This window comes from Heteronotia binoei, chromosome 18 (assembly GCF_032191835.1).
Source record: "Heteronotia binoei isolate CCM8104 ecotype False Entrance Well chromosome 18, APGP_CSIRO_Hbin_v1, whole genome shotgun sequence".
Taxonomy (NCBI): Eukaryota; Metazoa; Chordata; class Lepidosauria; order Squamata; family Gekkonidae; genus Heteronotia; species Heteronotia binoei.
The window spans coordinates 35,688,211-35,704,323 of NC_083240.1; the positions used below are offsets into that span (position 1 = coordinate 35,688,211).

General features: G+C 52.7%; 1 protein-coding gene across 1 annotated transcript in view; it reads right to left on the reverse strand.

Moving 5' to 3' along the window:
• Positions 1 to 16,113, reverse strand: part of MYO18A (myosin XVIIIA) — a 188,749-nt gene that overhangs the window by 68,588 nt on the left and 104,048 nt on the right. Inside the window, exons 18-23 of the mRNA XM_060259597.1 lie at positions 14,589 to 14,748; positions 13,920 to 14,106; positions 13,254 to 13,494; positions 5,445 to 5,554; positions 5,116 to 5,181; positions 1,265 to 1,393 (exon numbers count right to left, since the gene is read on the reverse strand). Coding sequence (XP_060115580.1) covers positions 1,265 to 1,393; positions 5,116 to 5,181; positions 5,445 to 5,554; positions 13,254 to 13,494; positions 13,920 to 14,106; positions 14,589 to 14,748 — 893 coding nt within the window. The remainder of the gene's footprint in view (positions 1 to 1,264; positions 1,394 to 5,115; positions 5,182 to 5,444; positions 5,555 to 13,253; positions 13,495 to 13,919; positions 14,107 to 14,588; positions 14,749 to 16,113) is intronic.

The window sequence follows — 16,113 nt, forward strand, 5'->3', positions numbered from 1 at the left end:
CTAGGGGGGGCCAATGGCCCCCTTGGCCCTGCCCTAGTGACGCCTCTGGTTCCAGAAAAGCACACTGGTGGCATGGGGAAAGAAGAATGGCAGCCGCTGGGGAAGAGGAAAGGAAAATGGAGCCTCTGTGAGGACTTTTTTAAAAGTACCCTTTCCCATCCACATGGTGGCCAAAGGAACTTTGACCGTTCCAACAACATGGAATCAAACCAGGCTTGGGGAAGATCTCGGCAAAGAAGGGAAAACTTGGAAAGTGGACAATTGGGGGATGATGTCATCTGTAATACCCAAAGAGACCGTCTCTGGCTTGAATGCCAAATAGGAGCCAAAGATCCAGGTTGAAGCTGCCAAACGCGGATTGGGGGGGGGAGGGCGCATCTCTGCCTCGTTCCCCGCAGAGCAGCTAGAGGGATCCCCAGCAGGAAACTGCGCTTCCCCAGGCACTTCCTGATCCTACCCTGGGAGGACAAGAGCTTCCCCCACACACAAACCCACAAGAAGGACCTCCCGTCACATCTGTATCATGGTATAAGTGTGCCCATGGCAACGTATAAAAGCAAGCCCCCTCTGAAAGAAACTCGCTACCAAGGAGATGGCAGGGCTACACAGAGGGGCCCAGAAGACTGATGCTGAAGACTTTGCCATAGCGGGAGAGGGAGAGCTGGGGAGGGGGGGAGGGAAGGCAGGTGATGCTGGGAGATCTGAAACCAGAAAGAGGCAGAACAACTGCAAACCACCCCAACCCCAAGGCCCCTCCCATAAAGAAGTTCCTACATAGCTATGCTCCCCCCCCCACCACACAGCTGCACCAGAGAAGAAGCAGACCTGCTGTTTCGGAGCCCTGCAAAACAAACCAGCCTCCTCTTAGTAACAGAATTCCACAATATCCTTGCTTGACGGTGCTGCTTCAAGGGAAGGGGACTGGAGACACACGCCCCCCTCTGCCCTCTCTCCTTGCCTTATGCGGTGACGAGACACAAAACCCACAAACGCAGAGAGAAAGCTTTCATACCTGCGGGAAGACTGGAGAGCCACCTCCTCCCCCGGCTCAGGGAGTCCCAGCTGCGCTCCCGGCGGAGGCAGGGAGAGAGCCTGGGATTCTGCCTGGCGCGAGTGGGAGGCAGAGCTGCCCATTTTTGGCTAAGTCGAGGAGTCGGGGCGGCACGATATGTAAACGCAAAAGGGGACCGGGGAAGGCTGAGCGAGAGTGTGTGTGCGTGTGGGCTTTCCCGCTGACTTCGAAGGAGGCCCTTCCACAGCGTACCTTCCTCTTCTTGAAGTGCTGGCGAGCCAGGAAGCCCCGGCAAGCGGCCTGGAAAAGCGTGATGTTTCTGCTCATCTGTTTGTCTCGCTGCTCCTCCAACTTGGCCAGGGTTCCTGCCCGGAAAAAGACCTGGGGGTGGGGGGAAAAGAGAAGGAGGGCAAGAAAAGAGGAGAGGGTCAGTTCTCCGTTCCTGGGCAGGCACAGCCTGAAGCAGGCCAACGAGGCCAGCAGGTATGAAAGGGATCAGCGTTCCCTCTAAGCGGAGTTGGCGGGTGCTAGCCTCCGGCTCACACTTCTTTGCCTTAGCTCAGGAAAAATGGCCCCAGAGAAAGCTAATGTATGCAGTAGCTCACAACTTTCAATGGCAGTAGCTCACGAGGCAGAATTTGTTGCTCACGAGACTCCACAGCTTAGAGGGACCGTTGGGACTGATACGACAGCCGGAAAACCTTCGCCCCGGTGTGAGCCTTGAGCAAGGCCAAGAATGAGGACACCCTATCTAAGGAGGGGGAAATGCTGGGAACCCCAGGCCTGCCGAAGCCTCAGCACAATCAGTATTCCCCATCTTGGGAGACGCAGGTGCACCCAAGTCAGGGACCGGGCTCTCTTCCAGCATGGAAGAGAATCACCGCACCAAAACAGATTATTTGGGAGCGAGCCCCGCATGCTCTTTTGAGAGAGCTGGCTGCTGCGAACAGGTAGGCAAAAAGGACCTTGTGACAAAATGCATTTTCTCCTGGGAGGACGGCAAGGAGCAAACCTCCACTTGGCATTTTAAAAGTTTTTTCTCCCCTTTTCTCTGTTCACCGCTATGGGGAGGGGGACCCTCTTTTGGTGGAAAGGAGGAATGGGAATGTAGGCTTTCCAGCTTTGGGGCATGCTCAGCGGTGAGTCTGCCAACCCCTGATCATCACTTTGGGAGCCTGATTGTTTTGGCTGCAAGGAACGATAAGAATAGAGCAGGAGTGGGCAAACTTGCTTAACGAGAGTCGCATAGAATAAACATCGGAGGATGGGAAGGAGGGAGGCAGGCGGAAAGAAGGAACGAACAAAGGAAAGAAAATAGTTGTGGGGAGGGAGAGGTCGAAGGAAAGCAACTTTAACATTGAATGCATTCTCCAAGCCACCTGCTGGCTTGGCTTGGAGGGGGCTTCGACAGCCACACAATGTGCGTGAAAGAGCCACATGTGGAGGGAGGCAGGCTGAAGGAAGGAAAATAGTTGTGGGGAGGGAGAGGTTGAAGGAAAGCAACTTTAACATCAAATGCATTCTCCAAGCCACCTGCTGGCTTGGCTTGGAGGGGGCTTCGAGAGCCACACAACACGTGTGAAAGAGCCACATGTGGCTCCGGAGCCACAGTTTGGCCACCCTTGGAATAAAGCCACGTGAACCCCAGTGGTGGTCCCACAGCTGCTCTCTCCCAAGCCTCCCTGTCTGCCAGGGTACCCATTTCGCACGGCTGTTGTACAAAGGACTGGAGCAGGAGGAAGTGTGCAGGGTTCAGCCAGGCCTCTCCTCTCTTCGCTTTGAATTCACGGGCTTCTGGGATATGCAAAATCGTCATGACAAGCCTCTCGTCGGCCCTCCTGCCTGCCTGAGCCCGGCTGTCCCTGCACATTAGCTGCCGGTGATGCGGCTCTGCTGGAGCCAGGCAAAGTTAAGGGGAGCTCCCTCCTGCTGCCCCAGAACTGCCGAGCAGCAGCGTGCGCCGCCATTTATTTTCTCCCAAATGTTCACACCCTGCCGGTCTACAGAATACCTCCAAAAGCGGCTTGCAGAAAAGTCAATTAAGACAATAAACCACAAAAACCATCTAGCAGCAGATAAAAGAGTCAGACGCTGCAGATGAAATGCTCAGCGGGTGGAAACAAAACCTATTTCAAAGCAGCCTAATGACAGCAGAACCCTCTTAACGGGGGGAATTAAAACAAAAAAAAAACCGCCCTCCAAAACTCCACAGAGCCATTTTAAAACAGGGGTGGGGCGATCCTGCTGATCACTGAAAGGATGGCAAATCTGGCACAGGAGAAGCCTCTGAATGGAGGGACTTCCAGGGAGACATCGGAGGAAAGGCCCTGCCCTTCGTGTTCATCCATCTAACCTTCGTCCATCTAACTACTTTTCTCCCTTTCTCACAATACGAGAACTCGTGGGCGTTCAATGAAATTGCTGAGCAGTCGGGTTAGAACAGATAAAAGGAAGTACTTCACCCAAAGGGTGATTAACACATGGAATTCAGTGTCACAGGAAGTGGTGGCGGCTACAAGCATAGCCAGCTTGAAGAGGGGACTGGATAAGCATATGGAGCAGAGGTCCATCAGTGGCTATTAGCCACAGCTTATCGTTGGTACTCTCTGTCTGGGGCAGTGATGCTCTGTATTCTGGTGCTTGGAGAGGGGGCACAGTGGAAGGGCTTCTAGCCCCACTGGTGGACCTCTTGATGGCACTTGGTTGTTGTTTTTTTGGCCACTGTGTGACACAGAGTGTTGGACTGGATGGGCTATTGGCCTGATCCAGCATGGCTTCTCTTATGTTCTTATGATGGGGGAAGCACACATGGTAGAACCTTGGAAAAAGATCTTCCTACATGATAATAAAGAGCTGTGTGTTTGTGTGTGTGCACGCGTGCTGTTCAAGCCACAGCTGACTTATGGCAACCCCACAGCGTTTTCAAGGCAAGAGACATTCAGGGCTCTTTTGCCATTGCCTTCTTCCGCCTTGCACCCCTGGTATTCCTTGCAGGTTTCCCATCCAAATACTAGCCAGGGCTGGCCCTGCTTAGCTTCTGGGATCTGACGAGATCAGGCTAATCTGGCCTATCCAGCTCAGAGTCAGACAGCCCCAAACAAGGCCCCCAAGCCTTTCCCCATGCACCACCAATGCTGCCTTCGCCCCAAAGGCAGGTCACACCAGAACCAACGCCAAGAGGCTGATGCATTTCTGGGGCCAGGCCTAAAGCCTGCAGCATGTGGTTTTGACTGGGGAAACCATCTTGGTGGTAAAAATCTCAGCTTCCCTTTAAAAGAAAAAAAGATATTTCTGGGCCACATGGATACGAAACCACATTTTTGAGCAGGGAAGGCAATGCCTGCAGACACTTAGAAGTTGCTGAGAAGAATTTCCAGTAGTCCGGTCATCCACACGCTACAGAGGTCCTCCCCACTCCCGAGGGAAGCCGCATAAAGTAACCACAACAATGGGAAGAAACATGCACCTTTGCACAATGCACAGAGGTTTCAGAATTCAGTTCTGGCTGTCAAAGAATTTTGATTTTTTTTTTTTTTTTAAAAGCATACCTACAGGGCTTTTTTTGAGCAGGAATGCACAGGAATGGAGCTCTGGCAGGCTTGACATCAGGGGGTGTGGCCTAATATGCAAATGAGTTCTTGCTGGGCCTTTTCCCCACAAAGCCCAGTGTGAAACAAGAGTGCTGTCAGGGGGTGTGGTCTAATATGCAGATTAGTTCCTGCTGGGCTTTTCCCCACAAAGCCCAGTGTGAAACAACAGTGATGTCAGGGGGTGTGGCCTAATATGCAAATGAGTTCTTGCTGGGCTTTTTCCCCACAAAAAGCCCAGTGTGAAACAACGGCGGTTTCAGGGGGTGTGGCCTAATATCCAAATTAGTTCCTGCTGGGCTTTTTCTACTAAAAAAAGCTCTGCCCGTGTACACGCAGAAAGTGCGAGTGTGATGTCAGGCATTCAGTCCCCAGACTCTTTCAGCCTGAGTTTGTGCTCTGCCTTTCCTTCTCCTCCTCTGCCTGGATGGAACGCTGCCCTCCAGCACGCAAGGGCTCGATGATACCTCTGCGGGGAAGGACAGCTTTGCCCCGAAAGACACCGGCTGCTCTTACCCGGCTCAAGCCCATGTGAAAGCTGCTCTTCTCCTGTTCCAGGGATTCCAAGAGCTCCTCCACCGCCTTAAAGGAGAACAGAAGACGTCAGTGGCTGCCTGACAACCCACCTCAACAGAAGGCAGGTTCAGCCACGTCCCGTGCTGCTCCCTCCGAGACAGAAACCACAGAATCCCGCCACCTCTATAATCACCACGCTTGCCCTCTTGGTGCTTTAGACCCCAGAAGGCCCAATTGCTATTTCTCAGTCTAACCTCCCCTGCCCCCCAGGTTACTGATGGGGAGATTTAGCATCTGGTCATCTGCCCCCCCCCTTCCTCCACAAGTACCCGCTTCTCATCCACGACAATGTAATTGCGCCCGTGTTTCTTCGTCAGGTGTGGAGCCAGGACGTCGAAGCGCCGTCGAAACTCTGCGAAGACCATGTGATCGGGGTAACCTGCGGAGTCATACGGAGAAAGGGGGTGTTAAAATAACCCGCCTGGAACAAGGAGGCTCAGCAGAGACGGTGCTCCCAAAGCGATCCTTTAACAGAGGTCTCTGTTCTCCAGGGTATAATGGGAAAAGGGCTAGTGAGCAAGACAGGCCTTGGCCCAAAATACCAAAAGAGCACAGCTTCTGGCCCACGGTTGGATGCGGAAAGCTTAGAGGCCAGGGGCAACACGGAGAACCAAATCCACACATTTCCGGTTATCACAGTGACACAGAGGCCATGGATGCCTATTAAGTTTCTGTGTTAAGCTTAGAAGATGATGGGGGGTTATTTATAGTTTGCTTTTATGTTTATTTTTGTTATTTATAGTCCTCCTTTATTACAGAAACTCAAAGCAGATTAGAGTTGAGTCAATACAATCAACAAAATGGGTCATTCAATAGGATTAGGACTGTAGAAGTCTGGAACCAACCAGAAATGTAAAAGACAGAACTGAAGCAAAGCACAAGTATTCACGCGACACACTCAACAGTGCAAAAATCACACTGTAGGATCTTTCTTACATCACTGTACATAGTAACATACATGCCAGAATCCCTTATATACGACAATCCCGAGGTGGAATTCTAGCAGGAGTTCCTTTGCATATTAGGCCACACACCCTTGATGTAGCCAATCCTCCAAGAGCTTACAAGGCTCTTTCTTGCAAGCGCTTGGAGAATTGGCTACATCAAGGGTGTGGGCCCTAATTCAAAGGAGCTCCTGCTAGAATTCCACCACGGCTACAATCCTCGATCCAAGTAACTTTGCAAACCGCTTTGTACAGGGCAACCAGTGTTCCCTCTAAGCGGAGTTAATGAAAGATAGCTCACAGGTTTTTAGCCTCCGGCTCACACATTTTTGTCTTCGCTCCGGAAGAATGGCCCCAGAGCAAACTAAGTTATGCAGCAGCCAAATCAAAGCTGGCTCACAACTTTGATGCCGGTAGCTCAAGAAGTAGGATTTTTGCTCACAAGACTCCAAAGCTTAGAGAGAGCATCGAGGGCAACCCTATTACCCGTGCAGAAAAGTTTTAGTTTGCGGGAAGCCAGGAGAGTGTGAGAAGCCGATAATGCTGGCAGTTGATGATGGCCAGTGTGAAGAATGTAGGGGGAGGAAAGGGGGGGGGATCACTATTTCTACAGAACTTGATGAATGCCAGCTGTACGACAAGCACTGTTCCACTGGGTCAAACCAAAGGTCGGTTGGCTCAGCCCTTTCGATGGCTTTGCAGAACTCACATGCAAAGTACGAAGGCAGAAGATGCTGTTTGTTGTTTGGACCCAGCGCATAATAGCCCGTGCAGCCACATGTGCAGACCTATCCCTTTCATGAAGGCCTGTAAGGGGAGCGACTGCTCACACAAGGCACAGTGGGAATTTGCTGCCAAGGATTCCCCCCTGATGGCTTAGGTGGAGAGCAAGAATAGGAGGAGGAAACAGCTCCAAATAGGACACAGCATCCTGTCCATATTCAGACACCAATCTACCACTGACTGCAGGAACACTGGGGAACTAGAAACACTAGGGCAGGGGTGCCAAACATGCGGCCCGGGGGCCAAATCAGGCCCCTGGAGGGCTCCTATCAGGCCCCCGAGCAACTGGCTCTTGTCTGCTTCCTTTTCCCTCTCTCTTGCTTCCTTCTGCATCTCAGCTTGCTTTGCAAGGCATGCTCAGTTGCACAGGAGCTACACAGCAAAGCTTTGATTTTCTCCACTGGTTGAGGATCCTCCTTCTCCTGGTCCCCTGGGGAGGGAGGGAAAGAGCCAGAGCTTCCTTTTCCCTGGATCCCATGGGAGAAACACAAAGAAAGCACCTTTAAGACCAACACGTGCTAATGTTCCAAGCATGTTTTATTTTAAGGTTTTTTTTAAACCCTTTAGTTTTGTTTGTCTGTGTCCTTTAAAAAGTTTGTATCTCTGCTACCTAATCTTAAATGGGTATATGCACAGCCCGGCCCAACAAGGTCTCATTTAGGTCAGATCCGACCCACACAACAAATGAGTTCGACACCCTTGCACTAGGGAGTGGATTTTGAGATCACGGCTTGCTTGCAAACTTCTAGCTGGTTCCTTCTCAGACAGGTCTGGAGTTGGATGGATGACTGCCTGCCCCCATCCCAGAGATTCCTGATTTCCAAATATAGTCAGAAAGAGGAGAGACGAGACTTCCCTGGCACAAAAAAAAAAAAAAAAAGCAACTTGGCTGGCGTGGAGGTATCGACCAGGGAGTGATTTGAGACACAGCAAAAGGAGGAGACGACTCCCTGCAGCAGGGGTAGCCAAACTTGCTTAACAGAAGAGCCACATAGAATAAATGTAAGATGTTTGAGCGCCACAAGACATGAACATCAGAGTTTGAGAAGGAAGGAAGGAAGGAAGGAAGGAAGGAAGGAAGGAAGGAAGGAAGGAAGGAAGGAAGGAAGGAAGGAAGGAAGGAAGGAAGGAAGGAAGGAAGGAAGGAAGGAAGGAAGGAAGGAAGGAAGGAAGGAAGGAAAATAGATGAGGGGAGGGAGGAAGAAAGCAACTTTAACTTTAAATGCATTCTCCAAGCTGCCAGCTGGCTTGCCCTGGAGAAGTGATTTAAGAGAGACAAATGCCTTCTCCAAGCTGGCCAACAGGTCAGTGGGGGCTTCAAGAGCCACACAATATGTGTGAAAGAGCCACAGTTTGGCCACCCCTGCCCTGGAAGTTTGCGACGGACAACATTCAGTGTGCCTTTCTTTTCTTTGGCGGTGGGCTCCAAACAGACAGAGCCCTGCAGACTTGCAGAGGATCTCCCACAGGACGCACTGAGGCCCAGAGTTCGGCATGGAAACGTAGTTACAACCAGTGTTCCCTCTGAGTTAGTGTGAGCTAGCTCACAGATTTCAAGCCCCCGGCTAACACATTTTCATCTTAGCTCAGGAAGGATGGCCCCAGAGCAAACTAATCTAGGCAGTAGCTCCCAGCTTTAATGCCAGTAGCGCGCAAAGCACAATTTTTGCTTACAAGACTCCGCAGCTTAGAGGGAGCACTGGTTACAACACATGTTCAGAAAACAAAAAAAAGCCCCGGCAACCAGTAACTGAGCCCTGAGAACCATTAGTGGAGTGGCACCGAAGGCTGTAGGTCAGATGAGACTAGACAGCACTTTCCATCAACAATAACTGCAATCAGTGCATTCAGCCTGTATGTCTTTGGTGCTGCTCTGCTAATGGTTCACGGGGCTCAGTTACTGGTTGCCAGGGCTTTTTTTTGTAGAGAAAGCCCAGCAGGAACTCTTTTGCATATTAGGCCACACCCCTGACACCAAGCCAGCCGGAACTGCGTTCCTGTGCGTTCCTGCTCAAAAAAAAAGCCCTGCTGGTGCCAGTGACTAGTAAGCACATTTGCCGGCTAGTGCTCTGGATTGTCCTGGCGGCTAGGTGACTGTGGGCAGCAGCAACTCTCTGAGTGAGCCCCAGTCTGCAAAAGAGAGGGGAGCTAATTCTGTCCCCTTCCTGTGAAGGGAAGAATCATGGCCTTGTTCCACATTACCCAGACGGGCACGCAAAGGGCTCCTCCTTCTGCCACAAAACAAGGGACTCACAGGAGCCTCCGGATCCCCTTTAGAGAAACACTCGCCCAGAGGATCTTTGGATTGCACGGAGATCTCTGATTGTATGGCTATTTACTGGTCAAAGAAATTCAGACGGTTGCAGTGTTGGTCTCAAAGGTCCTACCGGACTCGGATCTCACGGTTTTGCAAATGTTTCAAAACGCAGGCGCCTTGTTCCCCAGGACTGTGAGCGAGGTAAGCAGTTCTGTGTCTCCCTGGCCTAAAACGCACTTCGCTCGCCCTCAAGAGGGGAATCCTCTCATGCAGGTTAAAAATAGTCCTCTGCGCCTCTCCTCCTAGAGAGCATGCTAGAAAGAGAACAGCCTGCCAAAGAACTGGAGAGACACGCGAGACGGACTTATCAGAAAGGGGGCCCCAACGCACCCCACAACCCTCCACCGCACACGGCAATCCGGGCTACCGCACCTTCTGACAGCAGGGGCTTTTTCCGAGGACCGGAATGGATTTGCCCATCGACTGTCGACGAATTGCAATTAAATTTATGGGCCAAGATAGCAGTGTTGATTCTTCAGGTCTTAATTAATCATCAGCATCATCGACCGGGCCACTGAACCCCCTTCCCTCCCCTGCTGGGCCATTGATCCTCGGTTCCGTGCGCAACATTGATCTTGCTTCAGAGCTCTAACAACCTGGTTTTGAAATAATAAACACCAATTCCGCCCTGCATTGTTCCCAGGGATGAATACGGGGATGTGCTTCGGTGGGGGTCTTCCCGGGGAGCGGGGGCAGAAGGGAGTATCTGCTTCAGCCGTCTCTAGCGTTGGGGCAGAGGAGAGGAGTGACTGAAGAGCGGAGAGAACGAGAGCTGACTGCTCATGAGCGCGATTCAAGCCCAGTTAGCATCTTCAAGACGAAGGGAGTTTTGGCTCTCAAAAGCTCACACCCTGGAGATCTCGGTCTTTTAAGGGGCTGCTGGACTGGAATCTTGCCCTTCTCTCGTAGATGAACAGGATTACTCATCTGGAAACTACTCATAGCTGTTCACAAGCATTTTTGCCCAAGGGTGTCAAAACCAGGCCTCAGATTCAGCAGGAGCTCACAGGAGCACAGCTCCTGAACCTTTCTGAGGGTTCCCCCTCTTCCTCCCCACCTATCTTGCCTATTGACTAGTAGGTGCAGCTGCATAACAATCCCTGGATTAGGAGAGTGGGCAGCCAGCCAGCCAGCCACTAGGGGCTTTGCTGCATTACGCCCCAGCAGCCTTCATTAATCCCTGGGAAAGCCCGCACCATCCTTTCTCTACTTCTTATGTGATTTTGGGTGATAGGTGGCTGGCCTTTTGACTGGGGGGGGAAGTCCAGGAGAGCCCCTGGCGAGTGAGGTCTGCTTGGGCTGGCTGGATCTCTAGCCATCTCAAGCAGGCCTTGCTCGCCTGGGGCTCTCCTTTCTTGCATTGGGTTGCTTTTGACTGGGGGGATGGCATATGCTAATGAGTTATGCTAATGAGCTCTGCCAACTATTATTCTACAGAACAACCCCTGGTCAAAACCAGGATCCCCTTTCTGGCCCTCCCTTCAGAAACACTTACTCATTCACTTAGATGGCCTTTGCTCTCCATTGCCCTCACCTGCCAAACCTGATTGACTACATAGCACTGTGGTCCCACCCCGTTTGCCATATGAACACAAGACGCTGCCTTGTACTGAATCAAACCTTTGGGCCATCGAGGACAGCCTTGCCTACTCAGACTGGCAGCAGCTCTGCAGGGTCTCGGGCAGAGGCCTTTCATACCACCTACTGCCTGGTCCTTTCAACTGGAAACGCCGGGGATTGAACCTGGGACCTTCTGCATGCCAAGCAGAGACTCTTGCACTGAGCCACAGCTCCTGTCTATGTCCCTCCTGGGTCCCAGGCTGAGGTCTTTCACATCCTCTACTGCCTGGTCCTTTTAACTGGAGATGCTGGGGATTGAACCTGGGACCTTCTGCATGCCAAGCAGAGACTCTTGCACTGAGCCACAGCTCCTGTCTATGTCCCTCCTGGGTCCCAGGCTGAGGTCTTTCACATCCTCTACTGCCTGGTCCTTCTAACTGGAGATGCTGGGGATTGAACCAGGGGACCTTCTGCATGCCAAGCAGAGACTCTTCCACTGAGCCACAGCTCCTGTCTATGTCCCTCCTGGGTCCCAGGCTGAGGTCTTTCACATCCTCTACTGCCTGGTCCTTTCAACTGGAGATGCTGGGGATTGAACCTGGGACCTTCTGCATGCCAAGCAGAGACTCTTCCACTGAGCCACAGCTCCTGCCTATGTCCCTCCTGGGTCCCAGGCTGAGGTCTTTCACATCCTCTACTGCCTGGTCCTTTTAACTGGAGATGCTGGGGATTGAACCAGGGGACCTTCTGCATGCCAAGCAGAGACTCTTCCACTGAGCCACAGCTCCTGTCTATGTCCCTCCTGGGTCTCAGGCTGAGGTCTTTCACATCCTCTACTGCCTGGTCCTTTCAACTGGAGATGCTGGGGATTGAACCTGGGACCTTCTGCATGCCAAGCAGAGACTCTTGCACTGAGCCACAGCTCCTGTCTATGTCCCTCCTGGGTCCCAGGCTGAGGTCTTTCACATCCTCTACTGCCTGGTCCTTTTAACTGGAGATGCTGGGGATTGAACCAGGGGACCTTCTGCATGCCAAGCAGAGACTCTTCCACTGAGCCACAGCTCCTGCCTATGTCCCTCCTGGGTCCCAGGCTGAGGTCTTTCACATCCTCTACTGCCTGGTCCTTTCAACTGGAGATGCTGGGGATTGAACCTGGGACCTTCTGCATGCCAAGCAGAGACTCTTGCACTGAGCCACAGCTCCTGCCTATGTCCCTCCTGGGTCCCAGGCTGAGGTCTTTCACATCCCCTACTGCCTGGTCCTTTCAACTGGAAACTCCGGGGATTGAACCTGGGACCTTCTGCATGCCAAGCAGGTGCTCTGCCAGTGAGCCACAGCCTACGCCATTGGTTTTTGACTGGGTGGGATCACCTCTGTGGCTCATACGAGGAGGAGGAAGCAGGAAGAGCTGTTTGTAAGAGAAATGTTGGCACCCAACAGGGCTGAAACAGGGCTTGTGAATAAACATCTTGTGGATCTGTATGCTTATGGATAAACATCCATCCTGCCAAAATTGCTACTACTGGAAGTGATGAAAAAGGACTGGATTTATACCCTGCCCTTCACTCGCGGTCTCAGAGTGGCTTAGAATCCCCTTCCTCTCCCCTGTGAGGTAGGTGGGGCTGAGAGAGCTCTGAGAGAACTGCTCTTGAGAGAACAGCTCTGAGAGAACTATGACTGACAGAAGGTCACTCAGCAGCTGCATGTGGAGGAGAGGGGAATCAAACCCAGTTCTCTCAGACAGTGTTCCCTCTTAGCTGCGTTAGTGTGAGCTAGCTCACAGTTTTTTAGCCTCCAGCTCACACATTTTTGTCTTCGCTCAGGAAAAATGGCCCCAGAGCCAACTAATGTATACAGTAGCTCACAACTTTAATGCCAGTAACTCATGAAGTAGAATTGTTGCTTACAAGATTCCACAGTTTAGAGCAGGGGTGGCCAAACTGTGGCTCGGGAGCCACATGTGGTTCTTTCACACATATTGTGTGGCTCTCAAAGCCCCCGCTGCCCCGTCAGTTGGCTTGGAGAAGGCATTTCTCTCTTTAAATCACTTCTCCAAATCAAGCCAAGCCAAGCTTGGAAAATGCATTTAAAGTTAAAACTGTCTTCTTTCTACTTCTCCCTCCCATCTCCATCTATTTACCTGCCTGCCTGCCTTCCTGTCTTGCGGCTCTCGAATATCTGAAATTCATGTCTTGCGGCTCTCAGACATCTGATGTTTATTCTATGTGGCTCTTATGTTAAGCGAGTTTAGCCACCCCTGGCTTAGAGGGAGTATTGCTCCCAGATCAGAGTCCGGGCTCCTAACCACAACACCAAACTGTGCTGATAACCTCACCTTCTCCCCAGTATGACATAAGACAGCACTGCCTTAGACAGCCAAGCTACGTGGACAGTCCTAAAGATGAGCTGTCACAAAGAGCACTCAAGCCTCCCTCTGTTCATTCAACCAAGCCCTGAAGAGGAGAGGCACCAACCTTGCCGGTACATCCGAAGGGTATCAAGGAGTCGGGAACCCCGGATCTGGGCCCTCAGCAGGGGCACATCCAGCTGCATGAGTCCAGCCTCGCAGTGCTCTCCGTGCAGGTCCAGCTCGCTGGTGCTGACCCTCCGCGCGCCCGGTCCCTTGGGGTCCCCGCTCCAGCCATCCGCCGCCTTGGGCAGGAAGCAATGGACAAAGTGGAGCTTGGATTTCTTGAGGGTGTCGATGAGGGCATCCTGGGGAGAAGAAGAAGATGATATTGGATTTATATCCCACCCTCCACTCCAAAGAGTCTCAGAGCGGCTCACAATCTCCTTTACCTTCCTCCCCCACAACAGACACCCTGTGAGGTGGGTGGGGCTGGAGAGGGCTCTCACAGCAGCTGTCCTTTCAAGGACAACCTCTGCCAGAGCTATGGCTGACCCAAGGCCATTCCAGCAGGTGCAAGTGGAGGAGTGGGGAATCAAACCCGGTTCTCCCAGATAAGAGTTCGTGCACTTAACCACTACACCAAACTGGCTCTCCAGTTTCCCTGGGAGCAGGGAAAGAGTTTTAATCGAGGGAAGTGGGGGTGGTGGAGAGCACGCAATCTTCATTTCAGGGGAACGTGTGCAAAACATCCCCCTCCTCCGATTGGCCCGGGCCGCCCAGAGCGACTCACCACTTGCAGCTTGATCTGGATGCACAGCGACTTCTTCTTCATGGCCGCCATCCCGGTGGTGAAGGTCTTCCGCATGCTCGTGGCCCTGCGCAGGGCCAGCTGGGAGCCCCCCTCCAGGCCAGCGATGGACCCGGACAGCACCATGCCGGTCCCGGCTCGGCCCGCAAAGAGGCTGCTGATTATCCTCCTGGAGGGACAAGAAAGAGACCGTCAAGCCCTCCCTCCTATGGAGATTGCAGCTGGGATGCGGGTGTGTGTGGGCGCCACTAGGCGAACTAGGTGACTGCCTAGGGCGCCGGCCTTCTGGGGGTATCAAATTGGGCACCCCCCACCATGTGACTCAGTGGTGTTATCAGTGCAGAGGCAGCGCTAGAAGTTAGCCTTGCCTAGGGTGCCAGACAGTCTTGGGCTGGCCCTGTGTGTGTGAGACGGGCAAAGGGAGTAAGACGGGCACTTGACACTCGCCAGCCAGAAAAGGCAGGACATGTCCTTTAGGGCTGCCCACCTAGGAGAAAAGGGAAGGGGGGCCGCCCACAACACCTGTGCATCTCCAGCAGGAGAGTCGCTTCCAAGAAAGACAAGAAGAGCAGAAGAAAGAACAGAAACAAGGGAAGTTCCTTTGCTTTCTCAAACCATCATCCTTCCCCCCTCTGGGACCCCATGGCTTACTTCTGAGAGCCCTGCAGGAGAAGCGAGGCATTCTGGGAGGCGGGATTCTGCCGAACGTAGTTCAGCCAGCCAGTTGTGTCGTATTCCACCCAGTTTGTGCCGTAGCTGTGGCCCAGGAAGAAGTGTCGCGGCTTGCTGCTCCGCAGCAAAGGGTTGTGGCCTGTGGAGAGGGAAGATGATCGCAGCCGTCCCTGAGCCAGCTAAGCCCTGACACATGCAGGAGCAGCTTCAGCCATGGGTTCAGGAGGAGCTCCAGCTGACGCGCATTTGCTTTCCCAGGATCCCAGGCTCTCCCAGGGCAGGTGGCGGGGATGCCTGAGTTGCCGCCAGCTGGAGGAGACAATGCTAAGCTGGAAGAACCAGAATCCTGACTTGGTATAAGGTTGCTCCCTTGGCCCAAATTCAGAAGGAAAGGAGAGTGTCTCATTCGTGCCTGCGGCATCTGCATGTGGCTTGAACTTGCTCGATCCCAAGAAAGACCTCTGGCCTACCGAGGCCAGTCTGGTCTCCTCTGACAGGCAGCTGTGCTTTGGGGCCTCAACAGAAAGTCTAGTGTCCTGGCCCCACTGGTGGACCTCCTGATGGCACCTGGGTTTTTTTGCCACTGTGTGACACAGAGTGTTGGACTGGGTGGGCCATCGGCCTGATCCAACATGGCTTCTCTTATGTTCTTATGTACTACTCCATCCTTTGAACTGGGTGTCACCGGAGACTGAATCCGGGGCCTCCTACAAGCCAAGCAGATGCTCCACTGAGTCATGGCCCTATCCCAAAATTCCCTGGCTACATGAGAGTTGTTTTCAGAGCGTCAAAGACCAGCACGTCTTGCCGAACCAGAGATGACAGAGGGGCAAAGGAGGATGCAGATCTGCACACACAAGGCAACACCCCCTTAGAGGACCACTTCAAGCTCCCTCAAAAACTACTGTCTGCCTGGAGCCTAACTTGGGGCAAGCCTGGGTCGTGGCCCCTTCGTAGGAGTCCTGGAAGACGCTCTTCGAAGCCGCAGATGTTTCACGCTTGTCCTTATAAGCCCCAGTGACGGTTCTGCAGCTGGACCAAAAAGCCAGTGTGGCACGGTGGTTAGAGTGTCAGGCTATGCTCTGGGAGACTCAGGTTCGAATCCCAGCTCTGCCCATGGACAGTTTCTGAGTGAGGCTGGGCCAGTCACACACACTCAGCTTAGCCTACCTCACTGGTTGCTGTGTGCATAAAGTGGAGGAGAGAATTATATAAGGGTCCTCATTGGAAAGAAACATAAGAACATAAGAGAAGCCATGTTGGCTCAGGCCAGTGGCCCATCCAATCCAACACTCTGTGTCACACAGTGGCCAAAAAAATCTAGGTGCCATCAGGAGGTCCATAAGAACATAAGAGAAGCCATGTTAGATCAGACCAATGGCCCATCCAGTCCAACACTCTGTGTCACACAGTGGCCAAAACAAAAACACGTACCATCAGGAGGTCCACCAGTGGGACCAGGACACTAGACGCCCTTCTAGTTTTGCCCCCCCAAGCACCAAGA